We start from the raw sequence: 15251 nt of genomic DNA, 5'->3' as shown, positions 1-15251 counted from the left end.
GGTTCTCCTGTGGTCACCGAAGACCTGCTGAATGTTGCAGCACACTGGGTAAGTCTGAGGAGACCTGGGACAGTCTCACTGAAGGAAAAGTGGCTTTTCCCTCTTGCCACTGCCTGGTCCTGCTCTGCAAAGAAGTGAAGTGAGAAGGTTCACTCTGAACTGCCTCAGCACTGTGTTCACTGGGCTGCTGGTGCTATCGATGGAATCTGTGACAACCTCACCTCTAAGAGCTCCTCGACCTTGAGATCAGAGTCACAGGATCCCAGCATGGTGGGGTTAGAAGGGACCTCTGGAGATCATCTCCTCCACCTGCTCCAGCAGGTCACCCACAGCAGGGTGCCCAGGATCACATCCAGGTGGGTTTGGAATCTCTCCAGAGCAGGAGACTCCACAGCCTCTCTGGGCAGCCTGCTCCAGGCTCGGCCACCCTCACACCAAAGATGTTTCTCCTCCTGCTCAGGTGGAACCTCCTGGGTTCCAGTTGGTGCCCGTTGCCCCTTGTCCTGTTGCTGGGCACCACTTGCCCACCGCGGGACCTTGAGCTCTTGCTCAGCCTTGATCAGATCCCCTCTGAGGCTTCTCTTCTGCAGCTCAGCAGCCCCAGGGTTCTCAGCCTGTCCTGGCACAGAGATGCTCCAGGCCCCTCAGCAGCTCCGCAGCCTCTGCTAGATACGGTGTAGAAGGGGCTTGGCAGGGTTAGGTAACAGCTGGACTCTGTGATCTTCAACGTCCTTTCCAACCATAGTGATTCTTTGATTCTCTCCAGTAGTTCCTTCTCTCTCTGGAACTGGGGAGCCAGAACTGGACTAAATATTCCTAAGGTGGCCTCACTTGGGCAGAGTAGAGGGGGAGGGGAACCTCCCAGCAGCTCACCCCTCACCTCTACTGGGGCAGGGGGTTATTCCTCTCCGGGTTCAGAACCTTTCACTTACCCTGGTTTAACTTCATGAGGTTCCTCTCCACCCAACTCCCCAGCCCGTCCAACTCACTTTACAACTCACTCTGTGCTTTACTAGGGTGTTTCATTATTTTCAGAGGGCGTCTCAGTTGCACAGAAAGTCACCCCAAGGGTCGGTGTTTCTAATTGGCTTTGGTACCACCTCCCATCCCCTTCCCATCTGGCTGGGGGCAGGCCGAAGAGAAAGAAGCCCCTGCTGAAGAGCAAAGTGAGCCATACACAGCAGCATGGGCTAGGAGCTGCTTCAACACCCAGCACCTGCCCCTGTGCATCAGTCACCCAGGTCACCACAAGCCCTTTGAGAACACCCCCAGGGAGGAAGCACATGTGCAAGGCCATGCATCTGTACTTGGAGCAGAGCTACACGCTTCCGCAACACAGGAGACATCTTCTTCCAACCACCTCCAGCTTCTGGAATCTCTACAAGTCACCCAGGGGTTTGTCTGGGGTATATAACCCATGAGCTGGCAAATCCCCCCCTGGGTCTGGACTGGAAAATGTAAGAGAGCCCCAGGACACACCAGGCTTTCCAATGGCACCTTCTGCACCCGCTGAGCCGCGGGGTTTTCCGCTGTGAAAGTTTCCACCCGTCCTCAATGCGACAGCTGGGACAAAAGCCAGAGGGATTCCTGAATAACCCAAAGCACCAGCATCAACCCAGCATCCCTGCAGCCCAGGCAGCCTCCTCCTGGCCGCCTGCTCTACCCACACAGCACAACAAGCTGGAAAAACGCCTGGAAAAGTTGGTAGGTAGGGGGGGATCTTCTAAATGTCCCTGTTTTTCATGAGTCAAAGAGAACGTTTCTTCTCCCTGCAGCTCCTCTCTGTGCTGCCTTTCACCTAAATACCACTGATCCCTGCCTGGAGCCCCCTGAAAAGGGAGAAAAAGCTCCGAGAGGAGCATTAATATTTTTCAGACAAAAGCAGTCTCTGGAATGCACGTGGCTCAACGCAGACGAAAGGAATTCACCCTCCACCCACCCACCCACTATCCTCAGAGTCACCTTTTTTTTTAAAGCCATCACCACAAGAGACCCTGAGCCTGCACGAGTCAGCACTGAGAGCTCGGCATGGAGCAAACACCACGTTCAACAGGCTGTTGAAATGTTTATTTTTTTCTTTTCACTCACTTCTCAAATGTTAACAACAAAATAGAATTCTGGGGAGCCCACCAGGGTGAGAAACAATCAGTCATTTTCCAACGGTGCTTCTACAGAACACAAACCTGATTTTCCTTTGCTTTTCAGAGAGGGTTTTGGCTGGATGAGTTTTTTTCTTTTTTTTAATATCTCGCAAACTGGAAAAGCAAATGAAAGGGATAACGTGAGAGGGAAACGTCGAGGAGTTACCACAAGGAATCACTCCAAGTGAGCTCAGCACGGAGGAATGTGGCTGTACCAAGATCAGTCATGAGTATGACAACAGGCACATGCTTAACCAGCCCGTGAAGCCAGGCTCTGAATGCTGTAGTGTCCCATCTCTAACAACCTGAATGCAGGAGTCATCTGGACAGGACCGAGAATTTTGCCGGTCTTCGGGGTGCACTGGGGGAGAAGTGCTATTTTGCATCTCGGCCACTGAAGATCCTTTGAACCCATCAGCAGCTCAACCAGGGCTGGACGTCACATCAAGGTCATAGTAAATAAACGCGGTGGCTCAGGGAGGGAAGAGCTGGGAGCAACTGCTCTTTACCACCTGAGTGTCGCTGGCCAAAGGGCCAGGAGAGAGGACTGCTCTCTGGAATGAGGCCTTCTTCACTTAACTCAGGCATTTCCCACCCCAGTGTGTCAGAGAGGGGACACGGAGCAAAGCCACGACTGCTGTGTCTTTCCTGTGGCTTACGTGGAGATGAATCTGAGAAGAGCTGCTCTCCACCAAGGTTGACGCCGACGTTCAGCGGGGCTTTGCCAGCTCTTCACCTCGTCCTCCTTCCCGCCCGCACCCTTCAAAGGCCAGGAATTCCTGATGGCTCTTGTCACAGGATGTATGCTCCCAAACTGGGCCAACCCCAGAGCTCTGCCTCAGCAGAACAGCATCAGAAAGCTGCCTCCATCATACAGCATCAAGGGCTAATGGACACAAGGCAAAATAATAATACTACAAACAAAAGAATAAGATTTCAGACATCCACCAGCAAAATATTGAGGAAACCTGCTCCAAAATGTGTCTGCTCTTAGGCTCAAGAGCGTGAAAGCAATCTGGCAAACTGTCTGTGGATAATTTAACCCTGAAGAACAGCTCTCCCTGGAATTCCTGCATTTACATGGAAATATGGAAGGCAGGCAGCAGAATGACCTGGGAAGGGACAGTGACACCAGAGTCTGTCCTCCAGTCCTGGGGGAGTGTAACGCAGCAGCAGCTGCCCACGGCTCTGCGTCGACATCAGCAGGACTGGCTCCAAGCTCTTCTGGGGTTTTCTCTGCTGCACTTTCTGCCATGTTCTCATCCCAAAGGCGCTGGTCTCCGCTCCGTTGCGTGTAGTAGCTACACGAAGGGAAGCACACACACATTCCAGGGGCAGAGAACGACCAGACAGGCAGATTCTTGGGTCTTCCCCATAAACACAGGCCCAGGGTCCCCTGTCTGTGATGTGTGTGCAGCAGATGGAGTTATCCAGGCGATTTTTCTCAGTGAGAACTTGTTATGAGCATTAAGAAAGCTGCAAGACTCTGAAATGGAGCTCAGGGTCCCCCCTCACCTTTCTGTTTTCCAGTCCCATCCGACTTTGCTCAGGAAAGTAGCACCCAGGCTCTTCCCATGGCTTAACCCATAAGGCTGGTGTTGATGAGATGGAACCTGAGCTCCCAACGAAGCCAATTCCGTGTCTGCTTTAGGGGAAAGAAATGTGTGTATAAAAAAAAAACAAACCTAAGGGGCACTTCCAAGATGATTAGATGATTCCGTGGAGGAATCCTGGAGCCTTTGGCTATTCTGCAGTGCCCTCGGTGGACCTGGACAGCCAACAGCCCCTTTGCAGTTGGGTCCAAGAAAGCCTGAGAATCGATGGAGATCGGTTTGATGGATTCCTTGGGATTTCAGGAGGTCTTTCCTTGTGGCAGCAGAGAGGAGCCCACTCCCAAGGGCCTGAGGAGCTTTTCACCGTCTTCAGTACAAGCTGCTTCCCAGCAAGGAAGTCCCTAAAGCGTTTACACATTCTAGAGAACTAGTTCTAGGGGATGAATCTCACACACCAACTTCTCACTGCTGCTGAATTGGAGAGATGAAAGGATATGGATACATCACAGTGGCCTCTGGTGCAGTTTATTTACAACAGGACTCAGTGCTGGAGAACACCAGGATATTAACAAGCAGGAAACACACTAGGAGGGAAAAAGGAGAATGGAAGAAAGGTCACATGTTAAAATTGAGGTATCCTCTGCAGGTGTTTGACCCCGAGACACCCTGAATTTAGATCAAACAAAGCCTGTAGATGTTGCACTTCAGGACATGGTTTAATGGTCACGGGTTGATGGTTGGACTTGATGACCTTAGAGGTCTTTTCCAACCTTAATGATTCCATAAGTCTATGAAAAGCAGCCTGTCACACAGGTTAAGATCAGAATTGATGCATTCAACAGTAACTTGTAAGCTACAGAATAGTGAGAAGCACAACTTAGTATGTTGCTGTCTGTGGCTTAAGGACACAACAAGGCCAGGAAGCCACTACACCTTCTCCAAGTGGATTTAAACCATGCAGTCCACAGACCTGCACTTCTACTCTTCCACCCTCAGGGGCACAGGATAAAGAGGGAAAAAAAGGGCTCATCCAGCAATACCTCTGCAGCATGGCCAGTCCTACAGCGTCACACATTCTGGAGCTCACAGCTTCTCTTGAAGAATTTTTACCTGCAAGCAGGAAGACTTTTCCAGACTGCTTAGGAAATCGAATCACAGAATCACGAAGGTTGGAAAAGACCTCTAAGATCATCAGGTCCAATCATCAGCCCAACACTCCCATGATCACTAAACCATAGCCCCAGGTGCCAGGTCTCCTGCCTTTTTGAGCCCCTCCAGGGCTGGGGACTCCAGCACCTCCCTGGGCAGCCTGGGCCAAGGCCTCACCACTCTGCTAGGAAAGAAATTCTGCCTCAGATCCAATGGAAACCTCCCCTGGGGCAACTTCAGCCCAGTGTCTCTCATCCTGTCACTGGTTACCTGGGAGAAGAGACCAACCCCCACCTCACTCCAACCTCCTTTCAGGGAGCTGTGGAGAACCAGAAAGTCTCCCCCTGAGCCTCAACACCCCCAGGTCCCTCAGCTGCTCCTCACAAGCCACGTTCCCCAGACCCCTCCCCAGCTTCGTTGCCCTTCTCTGGAGCCACTCCAGCCCCTCAAGGTCTTTCTTATCCTGTGGGGCCCAAAACTGACCCCAGTCCTCAAGCTGTGGCCTCCCCACTGCTAAGTCCAGGGGCATGATCCCTGCCCTACTCCTGGCTGGCCACGCTTTTTGATCCAGGCCAGGATGCTGGTGGCCTTCTTGGCCACCTGGGCACACCCTGGCTCATGTTCAGCTGGCTGGTTTATTTATATAACTTGCTATTATTTTGGTTTAATTGCCAGCTTTATGGTACTGTAAAGAAGACTTTGGGAGTCTTTCTGATCAGCCTTCTCAGTCACAACCCGTTCTCACCACAGAGGCTCCTACAGCTCATGACTTCAAAACCCAGGCGATAAGGATGTAAAGTCAGCAACGTGAAGCATGCAGCTCTACCTGTCTAATCTCATCAGATATTTCTTGGCCAAAGAAACGTGCTGGAAGTTGTTTCCAAAACACAAGGCCTTGATTACTTAAATAAAATGCTATTTAAACTAGATACCAGAGCTTGTAATTCTGCCTTCTGGCAGGTGATAAAGAAAGGAATCAGCTGGGGAGGATCTGCTTCACTCCTCCCCTCTAAGGAAGGATGTCTCATTACCACACATTAATAAGCAAGAACTTTAGAGAGAACACAAAACCATCAAAGAGATTAGTGACTATGACTGGAAGCTGTTTGTTCACAGGTTGTTTTTGGCTTACTGCTAAAAAAGGGCTCTGCTCGAGGCCTGTGCAGCTCCAGCACCCACAGAACCTTACCACTGGAATCCACCGATGGGCTCTGTAAACCTGTGACGGATCAGGAACGTCGCAACAGCTTCAGCAACCTGAGGGAAAGGGGGAGAAAAAATCTGAATCACTCAGAATTCAAAGGGACACCAAGAGAACAAGAAATTCAGTCAGGCTGCAAAGCCTGCAGCCTTGCCAGCAAGAGTCTGTGTCCTCAGGACCCTCTTGCTGAATCAAGTTGGCTCCTCTAAAACAAAGAGCTCTGCCTAAAATGCCTTTATTTATATATAACAGAAGCCACTGCATGCTTCCACCTTCACTCTTACACTGATCCCACAATTAAGAGCTGACCAAATTTTTTCTCTACCTCTTTCAGTAATCCTTAAAACAATGCCTATGTTTAGCGGGGAAAAAAAAAGTCTGGTGAAGGCTGAGGACAGGCTGAGAGCCCTGGGGCTGCTGAGCTGCAGAAGAGAAGCCTCAGAGGGGATCTGATCAAGGCTGAGCAAGAGCTAAAGGGCCCCAGGGGGCAAGAGGCTGGGGCCAGACTCTTGTCAGTGGTGCCCAGTGACAGGACAAGGGGCAATGGGCACCAACTGGAACCCAGGAGGTTCCACCTGAGCAGGAGGAGAAACTTCTTTGGTGGGAGGGTGGCCGAGCCTGGAGCAGGCTGCCCAGAGAGGCTGTGGAGTCTCCTGCTCTGGAGAGATCCCAAACCCTCCCGGATGTGATCCTGGGCACCATGCTGTGCATGACCTGCTGGAGCAGGGGGGTTGAAGGAGAAGATCTCCAGAGGTCCCTTCCACCCCCACCATGCTGGGATTCTGTGTATCATGATGCAAGTTATTCCTATAGAGAATAAATCAAGAAAGTAACCTGACAGTAATAATACTGCTTAAAATGTGTATTTAAAAGCATAACAATGTGAGGACTCAGTAGGTGCAGACAAAAATCCTCATTTCAGATTAGTAAAGTGAGGCTGAGTTTTTACACTCACAGTGTAGAAAAAGCTTTAAAGCCAGACATGTTTCCAACCACAGGCTCCACTGGCTGCACTACATTCCTGCCTGTCTCTGGACACTGAGCTTCAGCAGCACCCAGCTGCAGCACTGCTCTGTCACTCTGTAAGCTGTTTCTGTGACATTTCCGTTGGCTTTGAAAAATGTGAGCCAATCAACTCAGCAAAACACAAACCAATCCCAAAAGCTCAGCTTAGCACAAGGGAGAGCAGAGAATTTGATGAGGAGAGGCAGGGAAGATAAATCATCACTCCACATGGTAGGAGTCAGTTATATCACCACTAGGCTGAGAGTGAATTCTGTAAGCTCGCCAAGCCCTGTGTCATGTAACATCTTAGCTCCAGCTTTCCAGCCAGCTTAAAAATCCAAGCTGGTTTGTGAACAGCCTGTTCAGATGTCATGCCAAAGAAGTGTCCCTGAAGTATCATCTCTGCTGCACAGTGAAGAACAAACCCTTTTTGCATTCCAGCTGTGAAGATGGTGACTTATCTAGTTTCAACCCCATGGCAGGGCTCACCTTGTCTGGAGCATCTTCATGGACCGCGTGGCCACACTGTGGGAGGACCTGCATCTGAAACTTCCCTGTGGATCAAGAGAGTCATCACTGGAGCTGCTTCTGGAGTGCTCTTGATTTCTAACTCTTCTAAAAAGGGTCTTGCATCCTTTACAGACCAACTTCACTAAATCTCCCTCGGGTGAACAGGATTCTAGGGTAAATTGTACAATACACACAGCAGCTGGTTTCCAAAGAAAGCAAAAACCAGTTGCTTAATTCATCTTCCCCAAGTGTAAGCAGAGCAGGTTGCCAGGAGTTAAAATGAAGCTGAACTTCTTGGAGCTTCTCAGTGCAGGAAAGACTACCTTTCAAGAGCTGGAACTGTTACCAGATCTACCTCACAGTAATGTTTATCCTGCTACCCAATGCCACTTCCCAGTACTGGCTGCTCTGGAAATCAATGAAATGGGGATGGGGGGAAAAAAACCCAGCAACCTGAATAACGAATGTGCATGCTGAAATTTGGTCTGGTGTCTGCCAGAAACACCAGGAGACCAGAGAGCCTTGGATGGTCCCAAGTGTTCTATCTAGGAACCATCAGGAATGTAAGTAGAAGGGAAAGACAGATTAGAAAAACACCCTCACAGACAATCACTCTATGATTTTATGATTGCTGGAAACATTAAACATGAGAATGAACAAAAGCCATGGCAACAACCCTTCTCAACTTCTCCACCCTCCCTGTTTAAAACCCCTTTGGGATGGACTAATTCTTTAATGCATGTTTGTTTCAACACAGATTGCACCTGGTAGGAGGCTATTCCAGCTCCCTCTTGTTTGTGTACCCACAGCAACAAACTATCACCCCAAAAGAGGAGAGAGTAACAATATTATATATTTACCTTGCATCTGTCCAATTGTTAGATCTTTATCCAGCCTGTCAACACCTACAATCAAATAAAGAGATGTATTGGAGAAAAGCCAGAGAGAACATGACTAAGTGGAGTTTTACCTGACATTTTTTTGCTTGAAAAACCCAGAAAAAAAAGTCATCCCTGACACCCACAAGGACTTTTCACTGCTACACCTCAAAAGAGTCAAGTGACAAGAAAGAATCCCAGCCAAAAATGCAAGAACATGCCCTACCCTACAATGTAAATGTGTGGTTATCTTGGATACACACTTAATGTCCTATCAGGGTACAAAAGGAGCTTATAGCTGCCCGTAGAACATCACTAAGTTGATGTTCAGTTGAAAAGTTCAAATCACACCATTATCTGTCAGAAAATGTCACGGTAGTAGGAGGCTAGGGGCAGCCTGGCTCTTCCCTCTTCCACACCACAGAACAGCAGCATTACACAGTGTGTCCTTATCTGGTGCTTTGATACTAGAGGCTTGAAATGTTCCAAAAATCTGAAAATAAAACCAGATCTGCATGACTCAAATGGGCCATTTTATGATATTTAAAGTTACAGGCACAAACCGAGGTGGAAGAGACACCTCTGTTATTCTCAGAGAAAGACATAAGCCAAATGCTGGCCCTTTTCTACAAAATGCAAGTGGGGCCAAGTTAGGGTTAGTGGGACAGACTTTTGAGCAGGGCCTGTTAGGACAGGACAAGGGGGGATGGTTTGAAACTAAAAGAGGGAGATTTTCACTAGAAAGAAGGAATAAATGTTTGACACTGAAGGTGGGGAGCCCCTGGCCCAGGTTGCCCCGAGAGGTGGTCGCTGCCCCATCCCTGGAACCATTCCAGATGTGGTTGGCCAGGGCTCTGAGCAACCTGCTCTAGTTGGGGATGTCCCTGCTCCCTGCAGGGGGCTGGACTGAATGCCCTTGAAAGGTCCCTTCAGCCCAAACCAGTCTGTGATGACACTACTGAAATGAGTGGCCACTGAACCTAAACAGTGAACCTAACAGGACTGGAAGAGACACGTACCAGCTAAAAGCAAAAGCTTTGGAGTTGGGCAGCTTAGGAAGAGGTTAGACAGACCCCTGAACCAGCCATCCCAGTACTTCTCTGTTTTTGCCAGTTCAATTCGCCACGTGTATAAGTGCTCCTTCTTTGTCTGCAGGGAGGAGAGAGAGAGCTCTGGGTTACTGATCAGTAAAACAGCTGAAATTAAAGGAACTCAGAGTCAGATGGAAACATATCTCAAAAATACTGGCTCCCTCTGGTGGATTACACACTTCCAGGGGATGACCCTCCCTGCTCCAAAATTCCTCTCCAAATTACAGAGTAGGGAAGGAGAAAAGCAGCAGGAGCTACACCTATAGATGAATTGAAGGCTGCAGTTTCCAGGGCACTCAATTTGTTGCTTTTTACTGGCACAAATAGCTTAAGAATTGTCTGAATGTTCAGACGTGGCTCTCACTTAGGTGGCATAGAAATACAAGGGGCTAAGCTGGCTACAATGGTTTTCCTCAAGGAATTTACATTCCTAGGTTGCAATTACACATACAACTTACTAAATGTTACTCTGCCTTGGAAAAGAACTGAAATACCATACAGACTCTGAAAGACAATTCCTCATTCAGGCCACAAGCCCCATTTCAGGCCATACACATAGAATCTGTGAGCATCTCAGGAACGAAAACCAAGCATGTGCTCTCAGGGAACAATGCAAGACAGAATTAGTGGCATGAAAGGAAGAAAAAAACCAACAGTTACAATAATATAAAGTTTTTAGTTCCTGGAATTGCTCCTTTGTACATTAGAACAATTTTGACAATGACTGATGGCTACTCTTGCAGGAGAGCATCATGCAAACACAAGCTGAAAACACAGCAAGGAAGCCCCTACCTCTGTGTCATCTTCTTTCTTCCTTTTGTTGACAGAGCCTCCTCCTTCTTCATCCTCTTCCTCCTCCTCTTCTTCTTCAATAATACCCTCCACTATGGCTTTAGGACATTCAGGACTGGCAGCCCCTTCGCATCTGTGAAAATAAAACCAGAAACTGAGTCCCTGCCAAAACAAATAAAGAAAAAAATAGATTTAGATGTAAAGTGTCCAGTAATTTCTCAAACACCGGCCAAGAAAAATCCCCCCCAAGTCTAAAAGCAGCCGTGAATGAAAGACACAGTTGTGACTAGTCATGGGACCACCTGCCCAGTGTGTGTATAACTGTAAACAGCTACTTAAGGGAGGCAGAAATGGCCAAACAATCAGCAACAGCTTTTTTTAATGGAGTACAAGACATTTGTAAAGGCTCCAGGTAAGGACTTAGAGCAGCCCAAGCAGGTCACTCTGATTCCCCCAAACCCACCTCTGATCTCTCCTGAATACACAACCAGCAGCAGTGAAACTTTTTAAAACACAGCTCTTGGTGGATTTTGCCCCAGGGAAATTTTGGGCAGGTTCTCTCCAAGTGCCATGATTAGAATTCTGTGCTGCTGCCAGTATCAACTGTGATACAATGATGAGCAATTTAATCTTTCAAGTGCATTTATACTCTGGAGTAATGGTATTGTAAAACAGACAAGGTGATTTTAAGAGCTTTAAAAAAACAAAAACAAAAACCACCTACTGTTTGACTTGACCGACCATAGAAACTCTGGCAGACTCAAGGTTTCTTATTTGTCCACTTTTAACACTAGAAAAAAAAAATAATCAGAAGGGGAGAAATATTTACTGAGCAGATTCAGGAATTAGCAGGTCCAGAAAGATGAGCAAAACCCCCTTACAGCTCACAACATCCCCAGACCATTCCCAAACCTCCTGCTCTCAGGAGGTGTTTGGAGTGGCTCACACTCATCACTGGAACTGTGAAATGAAAAGACACGTGGGGGAAATGCTGCTGAGGGACAGTGAAATTGGCCTATGCCCATTTCAGACACCACCTGTGTATCTGGCAACAGAACTTGGCTTTCTGTAGTCTGAATTTAACCAAAAGGCTTCTCCCTTTCAAACTCAGCTGCCAAATGTCTAACTCTTGCTGAAGGGGGAATAAGTCCTGTTGCTCACACATGGGATGGATGTCTCAAGCTGCCTCTGTAATAGCTGGGACACTTACAAGGAAGCTGCATTTCCTACCATGAAGTTCTCCTTTAGTTGAAGCTCTTAGAGGACCTTTCTCCAAAGCTCAGACAACTCTCCCAGGAAATTTATTATCCTTGACCTCTCTCTCCCTGCCAAATCAGCCAAGGAATTGGTGACAGTGGTTGGGGAAGTGAGTGTGAAAGGAGAAAACACACAAATTATATCAACTTTGTTTCCTTTGAGAGCCAAGCTACAAAGCCAAGTGGTTTTGGAGCCCATGCATTACCTCCACTCAATGGCATTCTCAAGGGACTTGAACGTTTTGGGACGACTCCTTAAGAAGTTCTGCATGCTGTTCAAGGCGTCCATGGCTGTACCTAAAACCAAGCATTGTAACTTTATTAAGAACATTATTTCCATGTCCCTCTATACAGAGCTGGCTCCCAGGGCACACCCTCAGAGAGAGCTGCAGCTCACTGGGGATTGAACGCATTTAGAAGAGAATGCAACTTCATACTCCTAAGCCTACTGCCTGTTCCCACATGAGAAAATTAAAATTGGAATAGGTAGGACATTTAGATAGTGAGAGGAGGCAGCACTCACTCATCAGCACCATGCATTAGATAAAAAGCCACTGTCCTCCCCACTAACAAAGAAGCATTGCAAAGAAATTACTAGGTGAAGGGTCTGGAGAACAAGTCTTGTGAGGAGCAGCTGAGGGACCTGGGGGTGCTGAACCTGGAGCAAAGGAGGCTCAGGGGAGATCTCCTGTATCTCAGCATCTCCCAGAAAGGAGATTGGAGCTAGGTGGGGTTGGTCCCTTCTCCCAAGGAACAAGTGATATGACAAGAGGATGTGGCCTCACGTTGCACCAGGCGAGGTTTTGGTTGACTACGAGGAACAATTTCTTCTCCTTGAGGGCTGTCCAGGGCTGTGCCAGGCTGCCCAGGGCAGTGGTGGAGTCCCCATCCCTGGAGAGGTTTCCAAGCTGTGGAGATGTGGTGCTGAGGGACATGGTTTAGAACAAGAGGGAATAGTCACAAGCTGCTCCAGGGGAGGTTTAGACTGGACATTATGAAGAACCTTTCCACTGACAGGGTTTTCAGGCATTGGAACAGGCTGCCCAGAGAGGTGGTGGAGTTGCCATCCCCGGATGCGTTTAAAAGCTGTGTAGATGTGGTGCTTGGAGATATGGCTTAGGGGAGGATTTGGTAGAGTGTGGTAGAGTAGGATTAATGGTTGGACTCGATGATCTTAAAGGTCTTTGCCAACCAAAGTGATTCTATGATTCTATGAAATTATCAGGAAAGTAGCAAACAGCCCATGTGGGAAAAGCAAAAGGAGAAGTCACACCAGAAAGACTTTTGTGTAGGTACCACCTGTCAGGAGGATGGAATTGGCACTGCTTTAAAAACTGGGCAAAACTTTCCATACTCAGAGGATTTGAGGGTAAAAGAAAAAGAGCACCATGGAAGACAAGAGTCCACTCGAGAGCACAGAACCCTCTCCAAGGGTGCACCCCCCTCACCTTCCACCACGTCGATCATGCAGAGACCCAGTAAACTCGGCACCAAATTGGCGACGGCCGTGTGCACGGCGATGGCACCGCCCATGCTGTGCCCAATCAGCATGATAGGGGGAGGAAGGTCCCCGTAGAGAGCTTCAACCACATTTCCAACGTCTCTGCCAATCAGAGAGACAAGCACGGTCAGCACCGCTACCCTGATACCCTTCTGAAGCAGATTTGTACCATGGGAGAAAAAAGTAGAGAGCCAGGACAGATGTCCGGTTCCCAACCCTGCCTGCACGTTCGTTTAACACACAGGGCATGGTTTGGAACTGAAAGTGGGAGATTCAGACTGGAGAGAAGGAAGAGATGTTTGACACTGAGGGTGGTGAGCCCCTGGCCCAGGTTTCCCCGAGAGGTGGTCGCTGCCCCATCCCTGGAACCATTCCAGGGGAGGTTGGCCGGGGCTCTGAGCAACCTGCTCTAGTTGCAGATGTCCCTGCTCCCTGCAGGGGGGTTGGACTAGAGGACCTTGGAAGGTGCTTTTCCACCCAAATCATTCTGTGATTCTATGCATTTCCCCATACTTTCCATAAGGCACCCACTTTAAACTGAAGCTTCCACTGCAGTATATGAAACCCAGCTGGTGGGATTCACAAAACCCTAAACAGCAGCAGAATTAATGACTGAAAGCTACTGGAGAGTACTAGTTTAAGACACCCAAATTGGCCTTCCTGACTAAAACCATTCTGAGGAAATGGAGATTTGAGCAATATTGCAACTAGAAAATGGAAAACAAGTCAAAAATAAAACAGTTGACTAGCTTGTTTGCTTTGTCAGAGAAAATCACTTGAGGACTTGATTAAAAAAACATGAAAACCAGCTATAATTAAAGGCTCTCCTTTAATTCAGGAATAACTTTGAAGCTTATTGCTATGAGGAGAGAGAGGTTTAAAAACAAAAGGAATTTGTTTTGTATCCCCACAGTAGTGCTGCTCCAGATCTAAAATATTCTAATCATTTCATACAGCATCTCCTCAGGACAATAACACATCAGGAGCTGACAAGCCCTAAGCAGCAGCAATAAGGTCTACAATGGAAGTCAGAATACATTTCACACATGGCCTCCCCACAACAAACCAAGTGGATTTGTTCATAGGGAGGTTACAAAATCCTTCGTGATTTAGCTGTGGTCATAGCAAAGAGTCTCTTTGTACTAAATCTAACATAATGTGCTTAGCAGTGGGTATTTGCTTTTCTCCCAGCTCTGTCAAGAGGGGGATTTGCATCCCAAAGCAGGTCACAACAGCTCGAAAAAATCAACTCCCCCCACACTTGGAAGTCTTGGTCTGTGCCCCACACTTTGGGGATGTCACCAGGCCAAGGCATCACGCTCTGAATGCTCACTTGAGAAGCTGAAGAAGACCCAAAGTGACAAATTCAAGCTAAAATGCCCCAGTTGATTATGTCTGAGGAAAGAATTTGCCTTCTATTCTGAAATCTCTAGCATGTTGCATCACAAGGAAGCCACTGATCTCTAAAGGGAGTTTAAAAACTGAGGGCACCTAGAGAACGACTCCGATCTGGAGTCTGACTCATCTAGAAGAGGCAGAATTCCCAATAAATTTCTAAGTGTCCTCAAAATGGAAGGAAGAAACAAATACCAGAATTATGTGAAATGAAACTATATTCCAGCTGCCCTGAATCGTTTTTGTCCTCACGTAGTTTATTGTTCAAGGAAAGAAAAGGAAGGTTTGTGAAGAGAAATATGGAAGAGAGAGCAAGAGCTTCCTTACTTTGACATAGTCTCTGCAGACAGATCTTCAGGGTTCCTAACTTTTGTTTCTCCTGAAAGAACAAAAAAAATACATAAGCTGGAAACCTACAGTCCCCTCAGGAGTTAGAGCAGCAACTGCACAAAGCTTTTTGTCCAGTTATTACGAGTGAGGGTACCGCAGTTACCATGAATAATTAAGAAACCCAGAATTAATAGGAACAGTTGGTCCTTTATCACATTAGAGCTTATGGGTAGGAAACACTCCCTGTAACTCTTTCATATTTGAAATGTTTCTTAAAACTGAAGAACAGACTTTATTTCTAATGGTAAAGATCACCTACAGGTTAGGAAAATATGAAGGAACTTCATATTGGTGCCAGTAGGTAGGAAGGAACAAGTCCACCACTGCTTCGGGCCAAGGCACAGGAGTCTCAGCTTCTGGCACGTGGGGACACATGGCTGGAGAGCTCC

At 47.8% G+C, this 15251-nt stretch overlaps 1 protein-coding gene across 1 annotated transcript in view; it reads right to left on the bottom strand.

The window, feature by feature from the left end:
* Window positions 1–3768: 3768 nt before the first annotated feature.
* Window positions 3769–15251, bottom strand: part of PPME1 (protein phosphatase methylesterase 1) — a 19346-nt gene continuing 7863 nt past the window's right edge. The window contains exons 4-13 of the mRNA XM_008944819.1: window positions 14800–14851; window positions 13025–13179; window positions 11783–11873; window positions 11045–11110; window positions 10321–10453; window positions 9457–9586; window positions 8420–8464; window positions 7539–7603; window positions 6033–6100; window positions 3769–4278 (exon numbers count right to left, since the gene is read on the bottom strand). Of these exons, the coding sequence (XP_008943067.1) occupies window positions 4260–4278; window positions 6033–6100; window positions 7539–7603; window positions 8420–8464; window positions 9457–9586; window positions 10321–10453; window positions 11045–11110; window positions 11783–11873; window positions 13025–13179; window positions 14800–14851 (824 nt within the window). The 3' untranslated portion in view covers window positions 3769–4259. The remainder of the gene's footprint in view (window positions 4279–6032; window positions 6101–7538; window positions 7604–8419; window positions 8465–9456; window positions 9587–10320; window positions 10454–11044; window positions 11111–11782; window positions 11874–13024; window positions 13180–14799; window positions 14852–15251) is intronic.

Source organism: Merops nubicus, unplaced genomic scaffold (genome assembly GCF_000691845.1).
Source record: "Merops nubicus isolate BGI_N331 unplaced genomic scaffold, ASM69184v1 scaffold17677, whole genome shotgun sequence".
Taxonomy (NCBI): Eukaryota; Metazoa; Chordata; class Aves; order Coraciiformes; family Meropidae; genus Merops; species Merops nubicus.
This window is presented reverse-complemented; position numbering and strand designations above follow the sequence as displayed.